The sequence below is a fragment of the Hyaena hyaena genome, unplaced genomic scaffold (genome assembly GCF_003009895.1).
Source record: "Hyaena hyaena isolate Hyena2069 unplaced genomic scaffold, ASM300989v1 scaffold_376, whole genome shotgun sequence".
NCBI lineage: Eukaryota > Metazoa > Chordata > Mammalia > Carnivora > Hyaenidae > Hyaena > Hyaena hyaena.
Genome location: NW_024081008.1, coordinates 350,287 through 377,183, shown reverse-complemented (window position 1 = coordinate 377,183; position 26,897 = coordinate 350,287). Strand labels below are relative to the sequence as shown.

General features: G+C 40.4%; 1 protein-coding gene across 1 annotated transcript in view; it reads right to left on the bottom strand.

The window, feature by feature from the left end:
- Positions 1 to 26,897, bottom strand: part of GRIA4 (glutamate ionotropic receptor AMPA type subunit 4) — a 244,568-nt gene that overhangs the window by 66,169 nt on the left and 151,502 nt on the right. Inside the window, exons 4-7 of the mRNA XM_039250622.1 lie at positions 23,936 to 23,989; positions 7,941 to 8,099; positions 2,549 to 2,716; positions 1,261 to 1,365 (exon numbers count right to left, since the gene is read on the bottom strand). Of these exons, the coding sequence (XP_039106553.1) occupies positions 1,261 to 1,365; positions 2,549 to 2,716; positions 7,941 to 8,099; positions 23,936 to 23,989 (486 nt within the window). The remainder of the gene's footprint in view (positions 1 to 1,260; positions 1,366 to 2,548; positions 2,717 to 7,940; positions 8,100 to 23,935; positions 23,990 to 26,897) is intronic.

The window sequence follows — 26,897 nt, the reverse complement described above, 5'->3', positions numbered from 1 at the left end:
CTTGCCACCTGTGACTTGAACTGTTCTGCCTCCCGGACTCGCTTCAGGTTCTCGCCACACCCAGCCTCCACTCCCTCCTGCCCCAACGCTGATTTCCTGCCTGACTTTAAAGCCTCCCTCGAAACAGCCGGCCTTGATCTGTCTTCCTCTGGCTGGAAGGGATCTCCTCCTCTTTATGATTTCCACATGCCTCCTCTTTAGCTGTCAAGGAACTTCTAGACTCTACCCCACGAGAGAGTAAACTCCTTCAGAGCAGGTCTGCTTGGGTGGGGTAATGATGTAGAAGTTTCTGGAGTCAGACACATCTGAATTAAAGTCTTTGTTTTCTTACTGCTGGGCTTTAGACAAGGACCCATAGCCTGTCAGGCCGTAGTTTTCTAGTACTCGCATTACAGGTTTGTTGTGAGGATCAAATCATACCAAGTCCAGTGTTTAGGACACAGGTGACATTTCATAAGTTATAGCTACGATCATTGCATTGTAGTAGGACATTACACAGGAGAATTTTTTTTAAATGGCCAAGGGTTGAGACAATATTTAGATCAGGTTGATTGATGATTGAACACATCTTTCCTTGAGCACCCTAGTTAATCCTAGTGAAAGGAAAGGTAAAAAATATATGTGTTAGGGTATAAAGTGTCTATAGCCAACTACTGTGGTTGGATTGTCTGGGTCCATGACATCAAGTACTTTTTGGATTTTCAGACGACCACTGATATGTCCAGTCACGTCATCAGGCCAGCAGAGTTACCTTCCGAAATCCAGGAAGCTAGCACCAGCAGCTTCCTACCCAACTTCCCCATCTCCTCAATTAGAGTTTCTCAGGTGTTTCACTACCCCACTGGCAAAGTGATACTGAATCTCATCTTCTATCTGCTCTTTCTTTTGTTCACCGGAATGTGTTTACTTGCTTATTTCAAGAACATTTTAGTCTGTTCTAAATATCAGGGTATCCTTTCCTGCATGGTAAATTTTGGTTGTTGAGACTCTTTTTGCTAAGCGTTTTTTTTTTTTTTAATGTATTGCTTCCATTTTGGATAAAAGACACAAATGGTATATAAATTAGTTTGTTTCAGTTTTGGCACACCATTAAACATCAATTATATGACACAAGAATTTATTTCAGCACAGATTATGAAAAAAATACTATTTGTAAGCACTCACATTTAAAAACCAATGTAGAACATCCAGCTACCTATTAAATATAAGCCTTTAAAAATGTCAAATGCAAACTACGAAGATGGGTTGAGTGTGGCTCACCTTTCTAGGCCCTGTGCTCTTCAGCTCAAACACATCCATTGTGTAATTGACTCTACGTCCATAGTGGTCAAACTGAACATTCCCTGTCAGGCCTTGAATTCGAACCTATGAATTTAAAAACAAAACCCACACATATATTCATTTGCCATTTTGCTTATGGAAATCTTGACTTCATCTGCTAGGCTTATGACTATAACTATAAGCTATAAATAACTCACTAAAAACCATAGGGTATTTGAGCTGCTGGGAGATAATCTGAAAGAAGTAAATCAGAGGGATACAAGCAATTCTGACATATACTTGAAAGATGAGTATGTTTTGTTTTTTTATGTGATAAAGAATACTTCCTCAATATTGAAGTATTGCCTAAGGGGAAGAAAATATTGTTTGTTTATAGTTGCTTTTTAGTTTTATCTATGTATTCATATAATACATTAAATAGTCCTGCTAACCATTATGTATCATATTCTCCTTGATAATATTAAAATTAAGCCCTGAGGAGTTTAAAATACAAATATATTAAAAAAAATTCAAGTGTACTTTATTCCAAATTTCCTTTTAATTCATTTTTACTTGTGATCTGAATTCATGGCATTTCAGAACGTTTAAAATGTAAGATTAAAAATACACACATATTACATTAATCATTTGAAAAACGGTGTTAGTATAATCCAAGCAGAGTAAAATAAACAAATTACTTAATCCAAGGTTACAAGGCAATTTAAAGATCTACTGAGGTGGTCATTAGCAGTGTTTAAATAATATTTCTGGTTCTTGGATGTTCTGGTCTCAAGGTAGCAAGTACATCCTGGAGCCCTTGTAGTTAGGTAGGTCAATGTGACTAAAATAAGTGAGTTGTAAACTGAAGTCATGAGTGTCACCACTGGGCTACAGCATTTAATTGCCAGTTGGAAAGGTTCCATAACTCTCTTTCTCTTTGTAGCATTTGAGATGGTAGCTGTTGTGCTAACCTGAGTGACTACAACAGGCAGAGTACCTCTCCTAATCTGACATGTGTGTGACTGAGAAATACTCCTGTTGTCTGAAGTCATTAGGACTTGGGGTTGTTTACTGTTGTGGCATAACCTAGTTTATCTTGAGTAAGATATGAACAGTATTCTACTCTGTATTTTATTTAGAAACCTCTCAAAAATGATAATGGCTTAATATATTAAAATGGCAATTGTAATATAGATTTACTCTCAGAAAAATTATTCCATTGTCTTGGATAGGCCTCACTGAAGGCTCTGAACTAAACTGAACTTAATTAAATAAAACTGTGAGTTACCTGTTTGAGTGTCCTCTCCATGTCAATTCCCTGGCCCCACGGAGCAGCAGGGTTTGCCAGACAATCCCCAGCATTTCCTCTCCTTGAAATATCAATTTTTTGCCTCCTAAGATTTCTGAAGGTTTCAGCCATCACAAGGACTCCATCGTAAGTCAGAGCAGATGTATACTAACAAAATGAAAGCAATTTTATTGGTGAACCATCAAATCTTATCAGTCACCAAGAACTGTCTTGGGGCCCTCTAGCACCCCAGGAGGGGGCATTAAGCACCCTCCTGTCTGAAGGTCAGTTAAATTATTGATAATTAATTGACTCTAGCTTCAGAAATTTCTATTATCATGTTATTACAGAGAGTGTATGACCAATCGTACCATTTTAAAAGGGGAAAACACACTGAACAATAGAAATTTTAATGCACAGTTTTCCATTGGGTGAGAAAAACAACCCAATGGTTGGTGAGGTCTTTCCACTGTGTCTGAGTAGAAAGAGACACAGTGTAAGCAGCTAAGTGCATTACTGCCACTATCTGCCTTGTGGTCACGTGCTGTGACTGAGAGCAGAAGGTCTGTGATGCCTCATTCCTTTCCCCTTCTGAAATGCCCAGCAGGGCTCCTTAAGATTTATTAAGCATTTACTGAGTTGAAGTGTATATGTTGGTTGGGTTTCTCAGAAGCCTGTGGGAATGTTTACTGTCAGCTAGACACAAGATGCCAGAAACGACATCTACTTATAGAACAAAAGTGTGTGCACCAGTCACTGTGCTACATAGGAATGAACATAGTTATGTCCGTGCCTGTTGTCTGCTATACGTGTGTGCGGGAACGTCAGGTCATTCCCCGAAGCGTCTGCTGTAACAGAGGGCCGAAGTGGAGAGGTGAAGGGAGGGCCCTGTGTTCTCTGATGATGCTCCTCGCCTGTCAGAAAAGATAAAACCCTCAGGAAAAAATTATCAAGGACAGGAGAGGAAGCAAAAGGAAAAACCAAGAACATGTAACTTGTTTAAGCTGAAAATAAAAAGAACAAGGACTACGAACACGTGGAAAACAGGGCACAATCTTCCCGAAGCCAACTCTGTTGTCAGAGTGCCAGCCCCCAGTCATGACCACAGCCTGCACGATCTCTTCTGGGAATTCCATGTGGTCAGTTCTCTATGATGAATACACTGCAAGCCTGTACGGGAGGCGGTGTTGTGCTGTGAAAAGTGGAGGATGTCCCCTTGCTTTGCTGCTTGCAAAGAGAAAAGAAATCATTTGAAATTCAAATTGCAGAAAGTAAACTTAGGAAATGTGACCAGTAAGCACATCAGCCAGGGAAGAGAGAACGAAACGTGGATGTGGTCAAGAATATAAATCCCAGCAAAGAACCTTTCAGGTGTTATATGGAAACCAACTTGACAATAAGCTATTTAAGAAAAAAAAAAAAAAAAAAGAATCCTTCCAGGTAGAGAGCCTAATTAAAAAGCTTCAGCAGGAAAATGCATGAGAGACCTGCGAACACCAGCCTTGTAACATACTCTTCAAACACATGACGAGAGAGGGGTAAGGGCAGGCGTGCGCGCTCACAGCTGGGATGATGTTCTACCTCCTCCCCTGCCTGGACCCGACATCTCTGAGCAGAGAAAGCCGTCAACCCGTGTTGTCATTGTTGCTTTGTAAAGTAAGAAAAGAAAAACAAGAAACAAAGTAGAACTCACTAAAGACGTGAAAGCCCTGAGAAAATGCAATGCTGGTGTTTTAGGGTTAAGAAAGGAAAACACCACCACCACCACCACCACCACTGTTGCTGTTTTGATGGGAGAACAAAGCTGAGAAGAGATGGCACCAAAAAGCAGATGCACTTGCCGTGTTTTGAAAGGTCCATCCATTTTCATGAAACAAGTGAACTCAAAAAGAGAACAGGTATCACACAGAGCGGAGCAGGGCAAAGCAGGCAGGCGGTGAGAGCAGCGAGGGCCTTTGACGGGCCGTAAGGGTGGGGCTTGGAAAGCTGCAGGGGTTTAAACAGGTTTTACCTTTTCAAAAGATATAATTCTCTTCCAAGTGTCATGCTGTGTTAACGTCTAATGAATCGTATTTATGCGCGCACACTTCTAGACAGCATCTAGAAAATTCTTACTGAGTAAACATTTCATTTTAGGGCAGGGTAAAAACTCGGTCTTGGCCTAGAGTTATCCCTGGTTCAGATGGTGATCACCATGGTGAAGTGAGGTCTGGTTACCTGGGGTTGCAGATAACGAAACAGTTTGGCAGAATCATAGCACCGTGCTGAGAGCCTGGGCTTTCAGAGGAAAGAGCTACGTGAATTCTAACTCTGTTACTCCTGGTTTTATGGGAATGTGTACATTTTCTAGCTGTGGAACACAAAATGGTGCAGAATCAAACCAAACAAAATAACAGTGCCTATTTCCTGTGGTTGTGGCAAGGATGAAACAGCACATCTGAGAACTCTTTGAAAAGCGTGCTAGACACTGGCTAGGAATGGCGAGGTCTACAGAGATGTGTCCTACACGGTTACTGCTTTAAAGGAATTTAGAGAAGTGCAACAATAAATAGATAGAAAATTATGTGAAGTCCTCGGTGAGAATGACACAATGAAATAATATGGAGATTACACAGGCGAAAGGGATCATACTTACTGGGAGACTAAGGAAAAACTTCATAGAGAAAGTGGGATTTGAGATGAAGGCTCAGATAAGGTGGTCGGGTCTGGAAGGTAGAAATGAAGGTGGAGGAGAGCGAAGGTGAGAGCAAGGACTCAAGGGCTGGGAAGGAGGGACAACTTTGGGGCCGCGCAGTTCGGCTGCCCAGAAAGGGAGCAAAGGCACCCAGGAGGGGGAAGACTTGCCAGGCCTACACTGTGGAGCACCTCTGTGCCAGGAGGTTTCCTTTTCTTCAGGTCAGGGGGTGACAAAATCAGAAATCGTGTTTCAAATCTTTGATGAGATACCGAAAAAATCAAGTACAATTCAGTTGAGTACATTTGATCCTCATTATTCATGGATCCGATATTCGCACGTTTGCCTACTTGCTAAAATTGGTTTGTGACACCCAAATCAAAAGCCACAGGGGGTCATTTGCAGACGTGTGTGGAGCTGGTGAAAAATAGGGTCACACAATGCATGCACACCCAGCGGCAGTCAAACTAGGCAATATTCTGTCTTCTTGTGTCAGCTCCCACGCTGTAAACTTGGGGCCTCTTGTGGTCTACTTCGTGCCTCATTTTTCCAAAGTGATGTGCTTTTTGCTGATGATTTCGCTTTTTAAGATGACTCAAAAGTGTAGTGCTGTTGTGCTGTGTAGTGATCCTCCATGCAAGAAGGCTGTGGTGTGCCTTGCGGAGAAAAGACATGTGCCGGCTAAGTCCTTTGGAGGAAGGAGTCATAGCGCTCTTGGCTGCAAGTTCAATGTTAATGAATCAACAATGCATTAAATAGGGTTCTTTAAAAAGACTTAAAACAATATGTTTATGTTATGTGTTGAATGGCTGACAAAAATGTTATGACCAGAGGCTTGGAAGAACTTAACCTTGTATTTCTCGTAGGAGGACATGCTCAGAGCTCACTCACTCAGGGTTCATGGCAACTTTATAGACCATACCTACTATGTATAATGAGAACTGATTGTGCACATTTATGAAACAGTAAGTGCCTAGCATCATGCTAATAAGAGCTGTGAAAAATGAGAAAATTATGTATTGTATACAAAACAAAGGGTCTCACACTATGGCAAAGACAAGTCTAGTTGGAGGTTACTAAACAGGAGACACTGGGTGGGCTCGAGGCAGGGGAGGGAATGACTGACCACATCAGTGTGCCCAGCGGGGAGGACCACAGTGGACATTCTGATCACGTGGTGATGTGAGCATCACAAGGGGCACAAAACACTACCAAAAAGTTTGAGGCCTGTTCTAGATACGATAGCTCAATGGGTCATAAGATCTTAGAAAGACTGCTTACAGAAGAAACACCTAGCTAAAGGATGGTCTGACAACAGGTGGGGTGAGGAAGGAAGAGTCAGACTGGTTGGTGTGAGGAGCACAAGTGCAAGGAAGTCTCGGCACACAGACAACAGAATGAAGGGAACATGCCATATGGCAAAGTGTCTGGATCAGAAATGAATCCAAAAGTAAGCTTTCCAGCCCTCTCTTTGTACATTAACACTTGATACAACTGGGCTTTGCGGAGGGTTTCTCTCTGAACTGGAGTGAAGGCTGAAGGACTTCTCAAGGTGCTTTTAATCTGGAGGGTTTCTTGCATCTTGACTATAATTTGGCTTTTTTATATGCTTTTACATATATTATCCAAGTACGGGAAGTGGTGGAATACAGCAGACAATGCACTTGTCTAAGACTCAGGAAGCCCGTGACTCTGGGCATCCTACAAACTCTGAGATGGCCAATTAACACACCCATTTAATAACCTGTATTTACTAGTCCATAAAATCAGAAGGTTGGATACAGTGCTTGACACATAGCGGATACTCAATATATGTTCTGTTTTGAAATTTCATGAATCTAGAGAGTAGTAAAGATGAGATGATCAGCCAAATTCCTGTTTTACTGAGGGGAACTGACATGGCTGGTGGGGAAAGTGCTATATTTAGAGAACAAAAGAAGCGAGACTATTTGCCTGGGGATCTAGATTACCTATAGTTTTCTAGGCTTGAATTTCCAAATTACATCTGAAAACTTTTTAGATGAAAACACTGACAGTGAAGAATCAGTGCACAATGAAAATGAGAATTGCCTTATTACGTAGGAGCTCAAAGTCACTAAGTCCGAGTGTGAGATATACTATGCCATCATGTACATGATATCTAAGGCAGGTGTCTATGTTTTCAGGTGAGGGAAAATGGGCTGTGACGAGAAGTCCACCAGCCTCTTTTGTGGATACCACTAACATGTTTCTACAATGTCAATCACAGAAAAATTAAGCAACCTGACCTTTAGCTATTAGTTTGAAAGAGAAGTTTTGCAGGAGCTGACACATTTTACATTTCTACCAATTCCCCATTTTGCCTACTCCTTATAAATCACTTTGCAAATATAGTTTTTGTTTAGTGGTGGTTTGGGGGTGGACCAGTTACCAAGCGTGGCTTACCTCTGAGAAATTTAGTGAATGAAAAATTGTTTTAAAGCACACAATTTCTTCATGGAAATTTATATGTGGAGTAATAATAATGGTCATAGTAAACTGCTTCAGCTAATGTCTAACAACCATGCTCTTACATATAAAATTTAGAAACTATTAAGAATTTGTGCAGTATAGTGATAGTGACAAAATGCTTCTGCTCTGACTATGCCTGACAAAACTTATGAGAACAACTACATAATGAACTTTCTACCTTAAATTTTTAAAATACTAAAAATACATAAGATAAAAACAAATACGTACCTTTGGAGGAGTCTCAGACCCTGGATACTCTCTCTGGTCTAGCTTCCTCCAGCGATCCATTAGTTTGGTTACCATAGGCGTATTAAAATCAACCAGCTGGAACCCTGTAACATTGGCTCCCCCATGGATAAATCTCTCAAGAGAAATGTCCTTGAATCCCTATAGAAATCAATATCATATTTTGTTAAGTTTAGTTCATTATTATACAGTTCAGCTCTTCAATAGTAACAGAGGTTAATAACCAACATGTAAATCTATTTAGATTTCTAATAAAGCAAAGCTGGAAACACGTGGAGGGTTTAATGATGCCAATTTAACTGTTAAATTCTGTCATTCAAAATCTAATACATGAGGAAAGGATATAAATATTTTTTGTTCAATTCAACTCAGTTTAACAAATATTTCTTGAACGGCTCTGAATGCCTTTTATGAACCATGGAGGGGGATAGAGGAGATGAAAATGACAGTACCAAAAAGTCTCCTACTGAGGGCATAATTGCCCTTTGAGGTAGATATGCAGAAATGTGTCTTATGTGAGGGGAAAATCAAGGTATTATGATACTTTCAGTATGGGATGGGTAGCACATTTTTAGGAGGGTTCAGTTTAATTACAAAGTAGTCTAAAAGCAGACAGAGCCAATAATCTAAGCCAGGAAGGTAAAAATTTTGATGATATGAGTCACTACAACCCTTAGAGCCCTGGGATGTGGTAATGGGAGAGAAGAGAGCTAGATGGGCTGTTTGTGGATTTCTGTGTGGTGGGAAACAAGGCAGTGTCCACCAGGTGGGCCGGGGGCTTTGAGGGAAGACTGTTCTGTCTCTTGGTCCACAGGGAGTTATCGGAGTTTCAAAAATTTTGCAAAATCATTTATTTTCTTTCTTTCTTTCCTTTTTAATTTGTTTAATGTTTATTTATTTTTGAGAGAGAGACAGAGTGTGAATGGGGGAGGGGCAGAGAGAAGGGGACACAGAATCTGAAGCAGGCTCCAGGCTCTGAGGTACCAGCACAGAGCCCGACACGGGGCTTGCACTCATGAACTATGAGATCATGACCTGAGCTAAAGTTGGATTCTCAACCGACTGAGCCACTCAGCGGCGCCCCCCGCCCCCTTTATTTAAAAAATTTTTTATTTATTTTTGACAGAGAGAGAGCACAAGCCGAGGAGGGCCAGAGAGAGAGGAAGACAGAAGATCTGAAGTGGGCTCTGTGTGTACAGCAGAGAGCCCCCTGATGTCGGGCTCGAACTCATGAACTGTGAGATCATGACTTGAGCCAAAGGCAGATGCCTAACTGACTGAGCCACCCAGGTGTCCCTCTCCTTCCTTCTTTCTCTCCTTCTCTTCCTCCCTCCCTTCCTTCCTTTCTTCTATCTTTCCACCTAGCTATCATCCATTTTTTTTTTATACCTGGCCCCTTTTTCCTAAGTATTTAAGGTGCCTTACAAAAATACTCAATACAAATTGTAAAACAAATAGGCAATTATAAGAAGAGGGGGGATAGCCTATTAGGCAAGCTAATTTTTATTTTAATGTTTTATTTATTTCTGTGAGAGAGAGAGAGAGGGAGACAGCGTGAGCAGGGGAGGGTCAGAGAGAGAGGGAGACAAAGAATCGGAAGCAGGCTCCAGGCTCTGAGCTGTCAGCACAGAGCCCGACGCGGGGCTTGAACCCATGAACCATGAGATCATGACCTGAGCCGAAGTCGGACGCTTAGCCGACTGAGCCACCCAGGTGCTCCAAGCTAATTAACAAAATCAAAGGTATTGGCTCAGAGAAAAGTCTGCCCCTCCCCAACACCCCCAACACACACGTGCTCATGAGTTTGTAGCATCCTTATTTGCCTTCTCTTAAGTTGTCTCTTAGAATTCAGTAACTTAGAAAAAAAATTTTAACATTTATTTATTTTTGAGAGACTGAAAGAGACAGAGCATGAGCAGGGGAGGGTCAGAGAGAGAGAGGGAGACACAGGATCTGAAGCAGCTCCAGGCTCTGAGCTGTCATCACAGAGCCTGATGCGGGGCTCGAACCCATGAGATCATGACCTGAGTCATGAGATCATGACCTGAGGTGAAGTCAGAGGCATAACTGGTGAGCCACCCAGGCACCCCTCTTCCCCCACCCAGGTGCCCTTAGGAACTTTTTTAGACTGTGAGTTTGACTCACTTGTGTTGAGGGAACTAAGGGAAGTGTTTATCCATCTATCTATTTATTTGGCGAAAATGAAATGAGCAGCAGTGACCCTGCAGTTACAGTGGGAAGCGGTGCAGGGATCAGGGAGAAGAGAAAGGTCTGATGTTGTCACTCTTCCTGAATGTGTCTCAGCCTTGATTCTGGAAACATCTGTGTTTTTGTTATAATGAAGCCGGTTATACGTGCACACTGCTGTGTGGCCACCTGAGAAGAAACAGCTGGTCTACTGGTAACTATGCAAAGTTGCTTCCAAAACCTGCAGGAGTGTGCGTGCACAGCCACCAGTGACACTGGGCGTCTTACACGCCGGCCCTGTGCTGAGCGCCTCACACAGGCTGTCTGGTTAGTTCTCGTAACAAGCTTTGGCTTAGGTCCGTGTACTAGACTTCACTTACAAACAAGGAGACCAAGGCTCAAGAGATCACAGCAAAGCTACTGAGGATCACCCGGAAAACATACACCATGTGTATGAACCAAGATGGCCTTGCATTTGCCTTTTTTGCCCTCTGCTCCTGTGAGTTCTTACACGGGTGTGTGTTTTCAAAGCTGGTATGTATCATTAATGCCTCTAGGAGAGGGAGGGCGATCCTGTGGAGAACCCTCCTGGCCCTGACCCTCCTCCATAACTTTCTGGCCTCAGGTCTCCGGCGTGCAGCACGACAGTGACCGTGCGGAGCAGCCGGCACATCTGGTTTGAGCTCAGCCAGTGAGAGCTACTACTAATTAACTCCCTCGACAAATATTTATCTCATGCCTACTGAGTGCCAGCTGATTTGACAGCTCATCAGTAACATTCTCATTTCACTGGGAAAGGAGCTAGACACCAGAATGCAAATCTATGTTTCTGAAATGGGTAAAACACTGTCCATCAATCTCTAGCTAGTAAAATGTCAGCTGAACATTTGTTTGCTTCTATGAGAAGATAGAGCAGATCCACAGGCAGGCCAAGAAAAAAAAAAAGAAATCAGTTTTCTAAAAGCCACAGTGATTTTACTCTTGCACTGTTGCTAACTGATGGCATCGTCGTTTTCCTTCCACAGTGGCTGAAGTCGAGGGCCCGGCCGGCTTTCTCTCACTGCGGGGTCCCACAGCTGCGAGGCGCAGAGGCAGAGACGCAGCCTTCAGAAAACCATGTGACCTAAAGTCTAAGTGATGAATAATGGCCCACGTTTCTGTGATTCTACCCTACTGCTATGCTGAAGGTGAAGGAAAAAATATTACCGTGTCTGATTTTAAACTCCTTGCAGTTATGATCTGAATGAATGGTGGGTGGCTCAGTTAAGTTTAGCCATGTCTGCTTGAGGACAGGCAATATTTTTCCTTTCATATACTTTAAAGGGTTTTAGATAGAAGAGTGATAGGATCTAGACTGTGAAGCAGTTTTCTTGGAAACAGTTACTTTGGTGACTCCTGAGACTTCAGTTTTTACTGAGAACTGGAGGAGGAACAGAAGGTCCTGGGAGACACTGCTAGAAAATTGTACTTTTATATGTAAATGTGCCATTGTAACTGTGGTTACTTAACTGTGGTTAAGTAACTAACTTGCCTAACTCAATAATGTCTCTCTATATCATACACTGACAGCCTAAGGAAACATTAACCTCCAACCTGGTTTTCCTTTTAATGTCCATTTATAGTTCATACATCCTCTGGGGGCAAAGAAGCAGAAGGAAATTAATAACTACAAGACTTGAGATATCCTGCTGACTACTGATGTATTTCTGCAGGTCGATCACATCCTAGGTGTTTGATAAGTGCTCGCCCTTTAGGATTTGTCTAACTCTGATTACATTTCTGCTGTTTTGCATTTCAGACTCAAAGGATGACTAAATCATATTGACACAGCTCTGGTCAGTCAACAGAAGGGCTGCCAGGGAGGATGGGAGAGGTTTCCTTTTAATGTCTTTTAAAAGCTGATTGTTAAGAAACTGACTTAAGAGTATGCATTTTTGGTGATCAAGTGTATAGATGGCGGAATGAGATGTGCTCAATGCAAAAGTTAAAAAACACAGCACAAAGAAAGAGGTAAAATAATGTCTTCAAGTTCATGGAATCTTGAGTGGGGTCAAGACTTCCTTGAGCAAAAATGTGCTAATCTGCAAATTTTGGGAACTGAGTTCTAGTCACCATTCGGACATCAATTGGACGCCTACGTATGGACAAGTCATCTTATTTTAATTTCCTTACCTTCTAAATGAGGCGTGGATGGTGTGCATGTCTGTGTTTTTGCCTGGTGAGGGATAGGTAAGAAATAGGTACAGTTACTCTTTACTGATATACCCTGATCATTCTGTAATTTTATGATTTTATACTGCTTCATGAAACAGCCAGGTGTTTTCCTAAATATAAATGGAATGTATTTTTAAAATGAGAAATCTAAATGAGAACAAGATGTCAGGAACTTGCCTTGCAGGCGCAACAATGTCCACAGTTTCTTGCGCCTCCTGGTGGCTATAGTTAAACACTCTGCTGGAAGAGGGGTGAAGAAAGACCTGAATACAGAGAATGTCTACAAGGCCAGGTGCCCCTCGAGGGCGGTACAGGGAATATTTAAATGAATGCTCAGTTTGTGGCTACATCAAGTCTTTACTACTCTTGATTTAATTTATTTGATTGATTTTCATTTTTTTAATGTTTTATTTATTTTGGAAAGAGAGGGAGAGAGAGAGAGAGACAGCTTGAACAGGGGAGGGTCAGAGAGAGGGAGACACACAATCTGAAGCAGGCTCCAGGCTCTGAGCTTGCTGTCAGCACAGAGCCCTACGTGGGGCTTGAACCCACAAATCGTTAGATCATGACCTGAGCCAAAGTTGGACGCTTAACCAACTGAGCCACTCAGGCGCCCCCATTTGATTTATTTATTCTTTGCAACCAGACAGGACAGTTTCAGTCTTGCTTCTGAGACTTAGAGTCTGTGTGATCTTGGGTAAGTTACAGTGTACCCCATTGTCCAGTCCATAGAATAACATACAGGTTATGTTGAGGGTTAATTAGAATAATTATAGCAATGAAATAAATACAGTGACATAAGTTGGGAGATAGAGGATAGGCAGCCATTTAACAAAGAGGAAGGATAAGGGCACTTTTTATAAGGTCAAAAGAAACATTGTTTCTGCCTTTTTTTTTTTTTTTTAGAGAGAGCACTTGGGTGGGTGGGGGAGAGAGGGGTTGAATAGAGTGAATCTTTTTTTTAAAGTTTTGTGTGTGTGTGTGTGTGTGTGTGTGTGTGTGTATGTTTATATTTGAGAGAGACAGAGTATGAGCAGGAGAGAGGCAGACACAGAGACAGATACAGAATCAGGAGCAGGATCCAGGCTCCGAGCTGTCAGCCCAGAGCCCGATACAGGGCTTGAAGCCACAAACCGTGAGATCATGACCTGAGCCGAAGCTCGAGTCTTACCCAACTGAGCCACTCAGGTGCCCCCAGAGAGAGAGAGAATCTTAAGCATCCTGAGCGTGGAACCTGACATGGGGCTTGATCCCATGACTGTGAGATCATGCCCTGAGCCGAAATCAAGAGTTGAATGCTCAACCACTGAGCTACCAGGTGCCCCAATACCCTTAATGAGTTTGCAGGGTGCTAATAATGTCTTATTTGCAGCTGGGCCACAGGATAGTGGACCATATATGGTATAGAGGAGGTAAGATAATGATTTCATGAATGAAAAAAATTAATGCATCCTATGTGATATGTATTGTATATACATCATGGGGTGGTTTGTGAACCCTGAAGAGATACTATCAGATTAAATACATAAGGACAGCTTTCTAGAAGACATGACTGTTAATTAGGATTGGGTGGGGGAAGTGCCTCGCAGTGAGACAGAGCTAAAGCTGTAGAGAGGTATCAGATGTCTGGGAACTAGTCTGATTTCAGGAAGGGGCACATGTGGGGTGCAGTGGGAGAGAGGATGTGGGGTTAAGAGGGCTAAAGCTGCAAGGGCTTTGTACATTAAGGAAAAGAGTGTTAACACTTCACCCTTAAGGATCTACACAGCTTGGCGCATAGCTTTACCCTGGTAAGAGAGGGTGACAAGTGGGACAGTGGCACTGTGTCATTTTGAGAGCTGTAGGTTTTGTGGAGAGGTGAGACGACCAGTATTAGCAGGTAGGGTTGGAGAGATCTCAGGGTCTTCCCTTTCGCAAGGCACCTGAATTCCTTTACTGTATTTGCAGCCTGGAGCCAAAGAAATAATTTAAGCTGGGAAATGATATGATCATACCTGTCTTAAAAACAAAACGAAACAAAAAACAGGAGCAAAGTAAAGAACTGGAAACAAGAAAGCCAATGGGCAAAGTAGGGAAGCAATTTTCTTCCTGAGATCTCTGAAAAACAGAGTATAGTGAACCAACAGATAAAGTTTTCCTGCCTCTACGTATCTTGAAAATGTCTAGAACAGAGCTTAAGCTAATAAGATACCATGGGCTTTCACCAGTACCTCTAGAAGATGGGTATGTCCACGTAAAATATTCCCACATACAAATCAAAAACAGGACAGAGAAAAGACAGATTTCAGCAATCCTTCCTTTCTTACAAATTTTATTCATCCTTAATATGCCATTGTTAACAACAGTGGCAGTGATATCATGGAAAAATTTTGAAACTCTGGGAGAGGCATGTCCAGGATAGTTGGACAATATCTGGCATAAAAGAGGTAAAATAATGATTTTGTGAATGAAAAAAATTAATGCCTTCTATATCATATGTATTACATATAAACCACAGGGTGATTTGTGAGCCCTAAAGAGATACTTATCAGAGGCATATACGAGGCACAGCTCATGTTATTTAGATGATGTCAGCTTCCCGTGCGTCTTCCTGGACCCCTGGAATGCTAAAGTCTGAGGAATAAAGAAAATGGACGGCCGTTCCCTCTGGCTCCTGGCTGGAGGGAAGATTCCCGGCACACTGCAGTAGCTGCAAGGGAGCCAATGCGGCCTGGAGGGCATCAAGTCATTCCATTTCATCAAGAGAGAAGGATGCATGAGGTTGAATCACAGTTAATTGAAGGTGACAAATTTAACTTATGGATAATGAAAAGACAGCTTTAAGGAATGCTGATGAGCTTTCACAACCCATTTGCATCCATCCCTACTCATAATGAAATGGAATATTATTTTCTTTGAATATGTGGAGTCTGCCTTCCATATTTCAGCCAAAGAATTTGATGGTCATTAAGAAGCCAATATTTCTGTGACTTTACTTGTTTTCTTCCTTGGTTTAGAGATTTATCATTTTAAAAGATTCCAAAAAATATCCATAATGAAACTTGGCTTCTCTGTGGAGTTAAACCTGCTTAATTAAATAAGGGAGGTCCTTACCTTTTGCAAAAATGTATGCCTGTAAATTCATGATATAACTTCATGCATCACATATTGATGTCTGCCTTGCTGCATTCTTCTCTGTTTGGTAAATTCAAGTTGGCGTTCATAACTTTCTGCTTTCCTTTTCAACGTTACGACTACGGAGTATTTTGAAGGGTCTGCACTGCTTGTAGCTACTAGTAACCAGTAAGAATTGTTCTTTTAGAAATTAGTTCTGACTACTACTGTTAAATTAATCTGTCTTTCAGCTTTACTGAGGTATAATTGACGTGTGCATTTGTAACATATTTAAAGCATACAAGGCGACGATTTGATGTACCTATATTTTGTGAAAGTGTTCCCACCATCGAGTAAATTGACACATCCATCACCTCATGTGTTTACCTTTTCCTTTTTCTTTTTAGGTGAGAACTCTTACAATTATATAATAGAGTATTATCAACTACAGCCACCATGTTATATATTAGATTCCAAGATCATGTTCATCTCCAGCTGAAAGTCTGTACCCTTTTACCAACTTCTTCCTACATTCCCACCCTCCAGCTCCTGGCAATCAGCATCTATTCTCTAAGAGTTAATCTAGGAGTTAGAGTTTTATTTTTAAATGTTAATCTATTTATTTTTTGAAAGAGAGAGTGAGAGAGCTAGAGAGCAAGCAGAGGAGGGGCAGAGAGAGGGAGACAGAAAATCCCAAGCAGGCTCCACAACATCAGCATGGAGCCTGACGTGGGGCTCGAACCCCCAAACTGTGAGATGATGACCTGAGCTGCAACCCAGAGTTGGACGCTTAACCAACTGAGCCACCCAGGCACCCTTATGAGTTAGATTTAAGGAAAAAAAAATCCCAATATAAGTGATATCATGCAGGGCTTGTCACATTGTGTCTTATTTCATTTAGCGTTACGCTACCCTGATTCATCCCTGTTGTCACAAATGGTGGGCTTTCTTTCTTTTTGTTATGGCTAAATCTGTCTTATATATTTTATCCATTCATCTGTTGGTGGACACGTAAGGCATTTCTAGAACTTGGCTATTGTGAATAGTGCTACAATGAAATGGGAGGATGGATATCTTTTTGATATAATGCTTTTTTCCCCCTTTGGATGTATACCTAGAGCTTGCATTGCTGGATGATACAGTAGTTCTATTTTTAATTTTGTGAAGAATCTCCATATTGATTTTGATAGGGGCTGCATCTGTTGACATTTCCACCAATAGTGTGCAGGGATTCCCCATTTTTCTATACCCTCACCAGCATTTGTTCTCTTTCAGAGAAGAGCTATCCTGGCAGCGGTGAGAGAATGTCTCACTGGGGTTCCGATTTGTATTTCTCTCATGATGACTGATGTTGAACACCTTCTCGTGTACTGTTGGCCACCTGTGTCTTTGTTAAAATGGTACTATGGCCATTTTAAATTGAGTGTGTGTGTGCGTGTGTGTGTGTATGTGTGTTTGCTATTGAGTTGTAAAAACTCTTGTATATTTTGATTATTAACCTTTTATTAGATATGTGGTTTGCAAATATTTTCGCCCATTCTGTAAGCTGCTTTTACATTTTGTTGATGGTTTCCCTTGTGAGGTAGAAGCCTTTTAGTTTGCTGTGGTCCCATTTGTTTATTTTTGCTTTTTGTTGCTGTGATTTTGGTGTCAAATCCAGAAAATCATTGCTAAGGTCTATGTCAAGGGGACGACCTCCTAGGTTCTCTTCCAGGAGTTTTACAGTTGCACGTCTTATGTTAAAGAATCTAACCCATTTTTAAATTAGTTTTTGTGTACAGTAAAAGGGCCCATTTCCATTCTTTTGCATGTGAATATTTAGTTTTCCCAAAGCATTTACTGAAGAGACTACCCTTTTCCCACAGTACATTCTTCGCTGCTTTGATGAAAGTTAATGGACCATAGATGCAAGTCTTTATCCCTGGGTTCTACACTCTGTTACACTGATCTGTGTGTCTGTTTTCACTCCAATGCCATCCTGCTCTGATTGGTACAGCTTGGTAATACAGTGTGAGCCAGGAAGCACGCTGCCTCTGCTTTACTCATCTTTCTGAAGGTTACGTTAGCCATTTGGGGTCTTTTGCGGCTGCAAATAAATTTTAGGATTTTTTTTTCTATTTCTGTGAAGGATGCTAGTTTGATATTGAGAGGGGTTGCATTCAATCTGGACACTGCTTTGGATACTATGGAAGTTTAAACATACTTTTAATTTAATACTTCCATCCTATGAACACAGAATATTTTTCCACTTATCTGTGTCTTCTTTCATCCATGTCAGAGTTTTTGGTGTACAGAGCATCCACTTCATTGGTTAAATTTATTCCTAAGTATTTTTATCATTTTTGATGCTTTTGTTAATAAGAGTATTTTCTCTTTTGACAGATTGTTGTTACTGTATAAAAACACAGCTGACTTTTGTATATTGATTTTGTAATCTGCAACTTTAATGAAGTCATTTATTCTAATAGTTTTGGTGGAATCATTAAGGTTTCCTTTTTTTATTTTAATGTTTATTTATTTTTGAGAGAGAGAGAGAGACGGTGTATGTGAGCAGGGGAGAGGTAGAGAGAGAGAGAGGGAGATGCAGAACCTGACAGGCTTCAGGCTCTGAGCTGTCAGCACAGAGACTGATATGGGACTTGAACTCATGAACAGTGAGATCATGACCTGAGCCGAAGTCAGATGCCTAAATGACTGAGCCACCCAGGTGCCCCATGAATGTTTCCTATATATAATATTATATGACCTACAAGCAGAGACAATTTTATGTCTTCCTTTCCAATTTGGATGTCTTTTATTTCTTTTCTTGTCTAATTGCTCTGGCTGGGGCTTCTAGTACTATTTTGAAAAACAGTGGTGAGAGTGGATACCCGGGTCTTGTTCCCGACCACAGAAGAAAAGCTTCCAGAGCTTCTCAACATAAGTGAGGTATGAACCTAGTTGTGGGCTTGTCACACATGCTTCTGTTATGTTGAGGTATATTCCTTCTATACCCAGTTTTTTATCATGAGATGATGCTGAATTTTGTCAAATGCTTTTTCTGCATCTAATGAGATGGCCCTGTGGTTCTTATCCTTTTGTTAATGTGGTGTCTGAGCTTTGGATGTTCGGCCATCTTTGCATCTCTGGGATAAATCATGCTTGATCTTGGTATAATCCTTTTAATATACTGTTGCATTTGATTGGCTAATATTTTGTTGACTATTTCTGCATTTATATTCACTAGGAATATAAAGCTGTAATTTACTTTTTTTTTTTTTTTTTTTTTTTTTTTTTTTTTTTTTTTTTTTTTTTTTTTTGGTAGTATCCTTGACTGACTGCCCTGTCAGTGTAACAGTGGCTTTTTAAAATGAGTTTGGAAGTGGTCCTTCCTCTTCTATTTACTCCAATAATTTCAAAAGGATTGTTATTAATTCTTCTTTAGAGGTTGGTAGCATTTACCCATGAAGTCGTCTGGTCCAGGACTGTTCTGATGGGACTATTTTTATTATTAATTCAAACTCTTCACTTGTTATTAGGCGGTTTAGATTTTCCTTTTCATTGTATTACGTGATAGGTTGTAAGCTTCTGGGAATTTATCTGGTTCTTCTAGTGTTCCTTTAACGCTGGTGTATAATTGTTTGTAGTACTGTCTTATGATCTTTAGTATTTGTGTCAGATGAATTGCAATACATCTTCTTAACGTTTACCTAAGTCGTCTTTCTTTTTTCTTAGTCTAGCTAAAGATTTCTCAATTTTGTTTATATTTTCATAAAATTAGCTCTTAGTTTCATTGGTCGATTGTCTTTTTAGTCTCTATTTCATTTACTTCCACTCTGACCTCTGCTATTTCCTTTCTTCTACTAACTTTGAGCTTACTTTGCTCTTCTTTTTCTAGTTCGTTGAGGTATAGAGTTAGATTGTTTATTTGATACCTTCTGTCTTAATGTAGGCATTTGCCACTACCAACTTCCTTCTCAGAACTGCTTTTGGTGCACCTCACATGTTCTAGTCTGTTATGTTTCCATTTTCACTTGTCTCAAGGTATTTTTTTAATTTCTCTTTTAATTTTTTATTTAAGCCATTGGTTATTCAGGAGCATTTGGTTAATGTCCATATATTTGTAGATTTTTGAATTTTCTTCGGGTAACAGATTTCTAGTTTCATATCTATGTGGTCAGAAAGGATGCCTGATATTATTTCAGTGCTGTAAATTGATTATTTGTTTTGTGGCATGACAAATGACCTATTGTGCATAATGTGTCATGTGTGCTTGAAAATGTATATTCTGCTTCTGTTAAATAGAAAATTCTGTATATGTCTGTTAGGTCCATGTAGTCCAACACGTAGTTTAAGTCCAAGTCCCGCTTAGTGATATTCTGCCTTAAGGATCTAGCCATTACTAAAAATGGGGTATTAAAGTTCCCTACCATTTTTGTGTTGCTGTCTATTTCTCTTTTCAGATCTATTAATATTTGCTTTATATGTGCAGGTACTCTCATGTTGGGTGCATAAATATTTACAACTGTTATATTTTATTGCTGGATTGACTTCTTTATCAATATAAATGACATTGATTGTCTCTTGTTATAGTTTCTGTATTACAGCCAATTTTGTCTGATATAACTACAGCTACTCCTTCTGTCCTCAGGTTCCATCTGCATGGTCTCTTTTTTCTATTCTTTCACTTCTGGTCTGTGTGTATCCTTACAGCTGAATTGAGTCCCTGTAGGCAGGATAGAATTGGATCTTTTCTTTCTTTCCTTCTTTTTTAAGAACCTTTTTTCATTTAGCCACTGTACATCTTTGGATTGGAGAATTTAGCCCTTTTACATTTAAATAAATGTTGGTAGAAATATACTTACTACTGACGTTTTATTGTTTTCTAACTGATTTGTAGTTCCTTTCTTCCTTTCTTCTGCTATGATCTGATGATTTTCTGTAGTGGAATGTTTTGACTCCTTTCTCTTCATGTTTTGTGTTTCTATGAGAAGTTTTTGTTTTGTGGTTACCATAAGGCTTAGACAAAACATCTTATATCTGTAACAATCTATTTTAAGCTGGTAACAATTCAACTTTGAATGGATACAAAAGCTCTACAATTCTACACACTTCATCCCACATTTGGTGTTTTTGATGTCACAATTTACATCTTTTTATCCTGTGTATATATTCAGAAATTATTGTAGTTATAATTATTAATATTTTTTGTTTTTTTTAACCTTTATAGTAGAGTTACTCTGTTGCATAAATCACTTATTTCCATTTCATTATTTGTTTCTGGAGGTTTATTTTGTTCTTTTGTTTGGAACGTTATTTCCCTGTTTCTTCATTTTTCTGGATTCCCTGTGCCGATTGGTTTCTGCACATTAAATAAGACAGACACATCTGCCAGTCTTGGCACACTGGTCCCGTATAGGAATTGAGCCTCATCAAATCGGCCTGGACTGGACTGTTGCTTGTCTCTTAAACTGATGTCATTGCTCTAGCAGTTTTTTTTTTTTTTTTTTTTTTTTAAGTGGCTGTTAGTAGCTGACAGGCCTATCAGTGTTCCAAAGGAAAGAATCACAGTCAGCACCTAGATGCAGGCTGATTGGAAGACTGACTCTCAGACAGCAGCCTGTGAAATATACGGTCAAACCCATTTTAAGGAAAGACTAGGAAATGTGCAACTTGCCAGGTACCTCTACAGTGAGTCCTGGGGGGGACGGCCTGGGTTAGTACTTTCACACACACTTGTTAAGAATTGCCTCATCATTTGCTACAGTCCTGTGGGATTTGTGAATATGAGCTCTGTTGCCTATCAGATCCAGTCATCCCTTGGGCGGCAGCAGTAAAAGGTAGCGTACCAGGCATGGGTACAATATGCCAGAGATAGGATGACGTCCTGGTTTCATAGGAGTGAGCCAGAAGGAGAGGGCGACAGAAATGTCCACCAGCTCCCCTGGGCTCCGTGGAGAATCCTACCAGCTCTCTGATGTGTGCAGCTGGACCCTAGCATATGGGCACTCGGGCAGCAGACTGTAAAGTAGATAGTCAACTGCATTTCAAGGACAGACTCGAGACGGCTACTTCTGCCTGTTCCCTCTGTGCTGATAAGGTCTGTGGGGAGGATCCCAGTGAATGCTCATGAGCCCATTCTGAATGGTTTCTTTGTTTTCTATAGTCCTCTGGGTCTTGTGGACGTATAACCATTGGCTTTCAGAGGCAGGTGTTTTGGGGGCCTGTCTCCCGACAGCCTTAAAAGCTGGGGTGCTAAATGGATGGTCCAAATCCTTGCTGCTCATGGAGAAGCTGGGAGTCGCGGATTCCATCCTGATTGTATGGCACTGTGCTGGGGTAGTTTTTATGGAAAGAGTGTGCCTCAGCATTTCTTATCCATTTCGGTGTGTGTATGTTCTTAACTGCCTGGGTTTCTCTCAGGGTGACTCCTCTGTGTGTGTCTGGGGGTGGAGGGGACTTCAGGACCTTCCTGTCTCACCATCTAGGTCCCTCCAACTAAACACTCCTGATGACTTGGTTAAATAGCAGTTCCTCATTAATTGTAAACTGTCAGTGGAAGTTATAAATGGAATTCTTCTCTTAACTTTACTCTCAGAATGTGTGTTGCTAGTGTACAGAAATACACAGAAGTTTTACACTGACCTTGTATCCTGAAACCCTGCTGAAACTACTTATCACTTTTCATAGTTTTTAAATTAGATTCCTTAGGATTTTCCATTCACAAAATCTCCTTTTTTCCTAATCTGAATGCCATTTATTTCTTTTTCTTGCCTAGTATCCCTTGCTAGAAGTTTTAGTACCGTGTTCAACAGACATGATGAGGGGCCATTCTTTTCTGTTCCTGATCTTAGGGGGAAATCATTCAGTCAACATTAACTATATTAATATAATCTTTCTTTTGATAATAGGTTTACTTCATATTAGGGAATCCTACGCAGTAGTTCTCAGGAAATAGCCAGCGATTAGCCCAATGAAACAAAAATCAATCTGGTTTTGGAAGTCATAGTTATTTAGAGATAAATGAATAAGCCAGTAAAAACCATAATTAATAAATATATTATAATGTAGATCTGCCCAAGTTACTGAATTAATCATGTACTACAATGATATCAAATACATACGGCAAGGGCTTTGTTACTTTTACTGAGAGTGATGATTCTATGCCCTTCAAGCAAATATTTTTTTCTACTTCATATGCTGTTACTTAGTAATGACATACATAACTTAAATATGCTGCCATCTACTAGGGATGTTTAAGACAGGTTATGATAGCCATTAGGATGTTATAACCATTCTTTCCATTTTGTATTGGTTTGTCAATGTCACCAATTCATTTCTGGTATGACAGTCTATAAAGAAGAGATTCAAAACTCTCCATTTGCTAGAATCACCTTGTACAATGTCACAGGGAATGTACACATTCCATAAACATAAGAGTTTTTTTCTCTTATAGTGACTAATACAAGAATATACTAGAATTAAGAATTATATTTTTGTAAAATATATTGAAACATCCAGACTTTGGGCCTACTAAAAGCAATGGAAAAGATGAGTCAAAATTTCTCAGTATTTTCATGATAATCTAGGAAGGAGCAAAATTACACTTTATTCAAGAAACACAATGAAGTAAGAGCTTATAGTCTACTGTTGCATTTTAATACCTCTACTCCATAGTGAAATCCAGTTCACTACAGACCGAAAATTCCTGTCTCTAAGTGTGATGGCGCACTCACTAAATGAAGAGAATGGATAAGTGTGAATCTTTTTTGGAGCCTTTGGTTCTTCTCCGTTTTGAAGCAAAAGTCCTCACCAAAGAAATATATGGTGGACAAGAGAAAAAGGAGAAAACATTCTTAACTTCTCTAAAATAAACTAGTTTTGAGATCGAGCCTGTGGGGGAGATGGCACTTTAATGAAGCAGGGAGACTGGCCCTCCATATAGCTCGCTCTCCTTCTCTGCTGCAGTTAACAAGAAATACTCGGCAAGCCTTGCCAAGGAATCTAAAAGGAGTTGCCTTAGGCCTTTCAGGGTTTTATACTGATGTATGTATCTTATTCAGTAACCTTCTATATATATGAAAAACTGACATTCCTTATATAATAGCCATTTCAATCTTGCTTTTTCTTCAAATCAGAGGATAAGTACAGGTCAGCAGTTTGATCATCCTTGTGAGAGCCCAAGTACTGGCAATCTTGATCCATAGGTACATTTATCATTTATACAGAGGAAAGACCATTATTTAATTTGCCAAGTGATATCACAGTAAAGCAAACATTATCATTATTTTTAGGGCGGTTCTGGCAGATGTCAAGCTAGTCTGCACCAAAATATATTGAATTGCACATTATAAATGACCACTGTAATAAAAATATTATCCTAGGTGTTACAAGCGGATTAGTAAGTAATGTAGTTTATTCATTTACTGAAGTGTTATTTTAAAGCACAGTTAATTTAGAACACTTGAGCAATTCTTACGAAAAACAGGAAAAAGAGTTCTTACCAAGTTTGCAATGATGTAATGGTAACCCTTAACATGCTTCCCAACACTCACAATCTGTGAAGACAGAAGGAAATAAGAGAAAACCAGTTTAACTTTACTGAATGATATTTTTAAAAATAGAATTTTAACTATTGTAGCATAATTCCATGTGGAAACATGATGAGAAAATGTTACAGTTTTCCTTATAATAGAAGGAGTTCATAAGCCACCTTAAAAGTTAAGTGATTAAAGTAAAAACAAAAAACCCTCTAATTTCAATCGTGCTGTATAAATGACCCTTCATTCACCATGCCTTGTTCTTGTTCATAGAACTACTATGCTATGATTCCCTCAAAGAGGATGACATGGTTATAAAACAAACCGATAGTTTATATGAATATTTCTATAAAGGAATATACACTAACATAAGAAACTTAAAATATTTTGGTCCAAAGACTGTAGGCATCCTTAATTTGTTGATAATTTATAGAAATACATGGTAGGCTGTTAGTGTCTTCAGTAGTTAAGAATGATTTTCTATGAGTAGACTGGATTTTTGTGCTGAGCAGGAAGCAAGGTTTTTCTAAGGCACAATCTCTGTGTGTAGACACCTGTGATACTACAGAATACTTAGTTAATCCCCCCTGCATATGGATAGAGTATTATTTTATTATAATACAAAGAATAAAGATAAAACATCAAGAGACTTTTTCTCTCTGCTAGATTCATTTTTCCCCCCTAAGAATATTTTCAGAAATATTTTGGAAATTACAAACTCAGAAATTTCTTTTTTTTTTTGAAACTCACAAATTTCTAATCCAGAAATAAAATTGCATTAGAAATTGCAACTCTTGGGGCACCTGGGTGGCTTAGTCGGTTAAGCGTCCGACTTTCGCTTAGGTCATGATCTCGCGGTTCGTGGGTTTGAGCCCCGCGTCGGGCTCTGTCCTGACTGCCAGCTCAGAGCCTGGAGCCTGTTTCAGTCTGCGACTCCCTCTCTCTCTGACCCTCCCCTGCTCACGCTGTCTCTCTCTCTCTCCTAGAAATAAATAAAATATTAAAAAAAAAAAAAAAGAAATTGCAACTCTTATTTTCTATAAAACTGAAAATTCCTTCAATGAGAGAAAATCTAACGACAAGCACTGATGGGCAGCACTGGAACCTCACTGGTTCCTCAAAGGTGAAAACACAATACATGATTTTCATGTACTTTCATCATAAAAGAAAAAATCAAGTTGCATTTGGCGTTTTCACATCCTCTAAAAGTAGTTCTTTGTAAATTAGTGACTTGTGTATGAAATGAAGGAAAACCTTTTAAAAACAAGGGTTGCGCACAGGGCTGTTGGTGAGACGGCGTCTCTGCTCACGCCCCCTCCCTTATGGTTACAGCCAAAAACTTCTCTGTTTTTACGGTTCTGCAGTTTCACTACAATGCACTTTGGATTTTTTACTTTTAAATATTTGTTTATATTGTACAGGATATGTTCTGTGTTCGAAGTATGAGGATTTCCCTTCATAAATTTTGGGAAATTCTCTACCGGTATCCCTTCAAGCATCCCTTCGAACATCTGTTTGTTCTAACAGATACTGTGGTGTTGATGTCACTGATTCCCAGATCTCAGCATGTGGTATAAATTCAAATGCAAACGACGATCTGCCTCTAGAAGGTTGTGATGCCCAATTCTCACAGAAGGCATCTCCCTCACCACACTGAGCCCAGGCCCAGGCAGAAAACACTCAGCTGACTCTCCGTGCAGGAAGCAGATTTTTTTCCTGCTCCTCTTTTTGGAGTGTCCTTCTTCAAGAACGTGGCTTTAAATGGGATTGAGATCTAACTTATTGCCTTGGCTGAGCTCAAAGTCCCTGTTCCTGGGTGAGCATGAGACCCCCAGTCAGTCAGGTGCCCAATCTGGCAACTTCCTTGGGTGCAGCTCTCTTATGTTATTGGCTCCTGGAGACATTTCTTCACTCTCCAGGAAGCTCAACTCTGCATCTGCAGTGTTTTACATGAAGTTTTATATTGCCCGGTTTATCTAGTCCCCAGTTTATCTAACTGAATATCCTGTGACAATTTCACTGCACAGATGAGGACAAGCAATACAGAGATGGGATGATAAAGAAAGTTCAGTAAAGAAACCACTTAATTAGTCACCATATTGGGTGACCCAAACCCGAGTGATTTAGCAGAGGCCAGGGAGGCAGGGGCCCTCTTTTTCTCTGGGAATCTCAGGTACAGCTTGTACAAAGGACAATTGTCTAGGAACACTGGACAGCTGGGACTCAGTTAGGAAACTGCATAGTCTATAATTGAGTCGGCCAGACCTTCCTGCTATTTGACCCCAGCGGGATGTTGCCACAAGACAATTCCTTATTAATCTCTTGCTGACTCACTGTCCCTTTTCTCTGGCGTGGCACGCAGGCAATTTTGCACTCTCTTTAAGCCCCATGCTCATCCTGCCTCTCCTCTCACTGCTCTTGGCCCGGGGTTTCTCTGGGGCTGCAGTCAGTAACCTCTGCTTTCCTCTAAAATCATTTTTGAGAGTTAAAACACTTGCACATGTTGAAAAGATGAGGAAATTCTGCACTAGGAGTCTCTGTGAGGAAATGACTGTCAGTTCTAGATCACCTAGCAAAGAGCTGTAAGAAATTAAAACTTATGTAATGCGTTTTCAAGGAACGAGGACCTTTAGAAACCACAAACAAGTGAAAGTGACAAAAATCCTGGCAGAAGAGGCCTTGCAGAGCATGATATGCGTCGACGTTCTGGGAGCCAGGGGTCTCGGGGAGCACTGATCTGAGGATTGACTTCCCTGGCTGGGTACGCGACAGAGAATGCCATTTTTGCTGAGCCAGATCCTGGCTGGGGAAAAACAAATGTGAGCGCCTCACTGTCTTTGAACACTCACCACCCTGACTGAGGGTGGCCAGGGGTTAAGGCCAGATATCAGTCCTCTGCCAAGCATCCAACACTAAATGGAAGTTT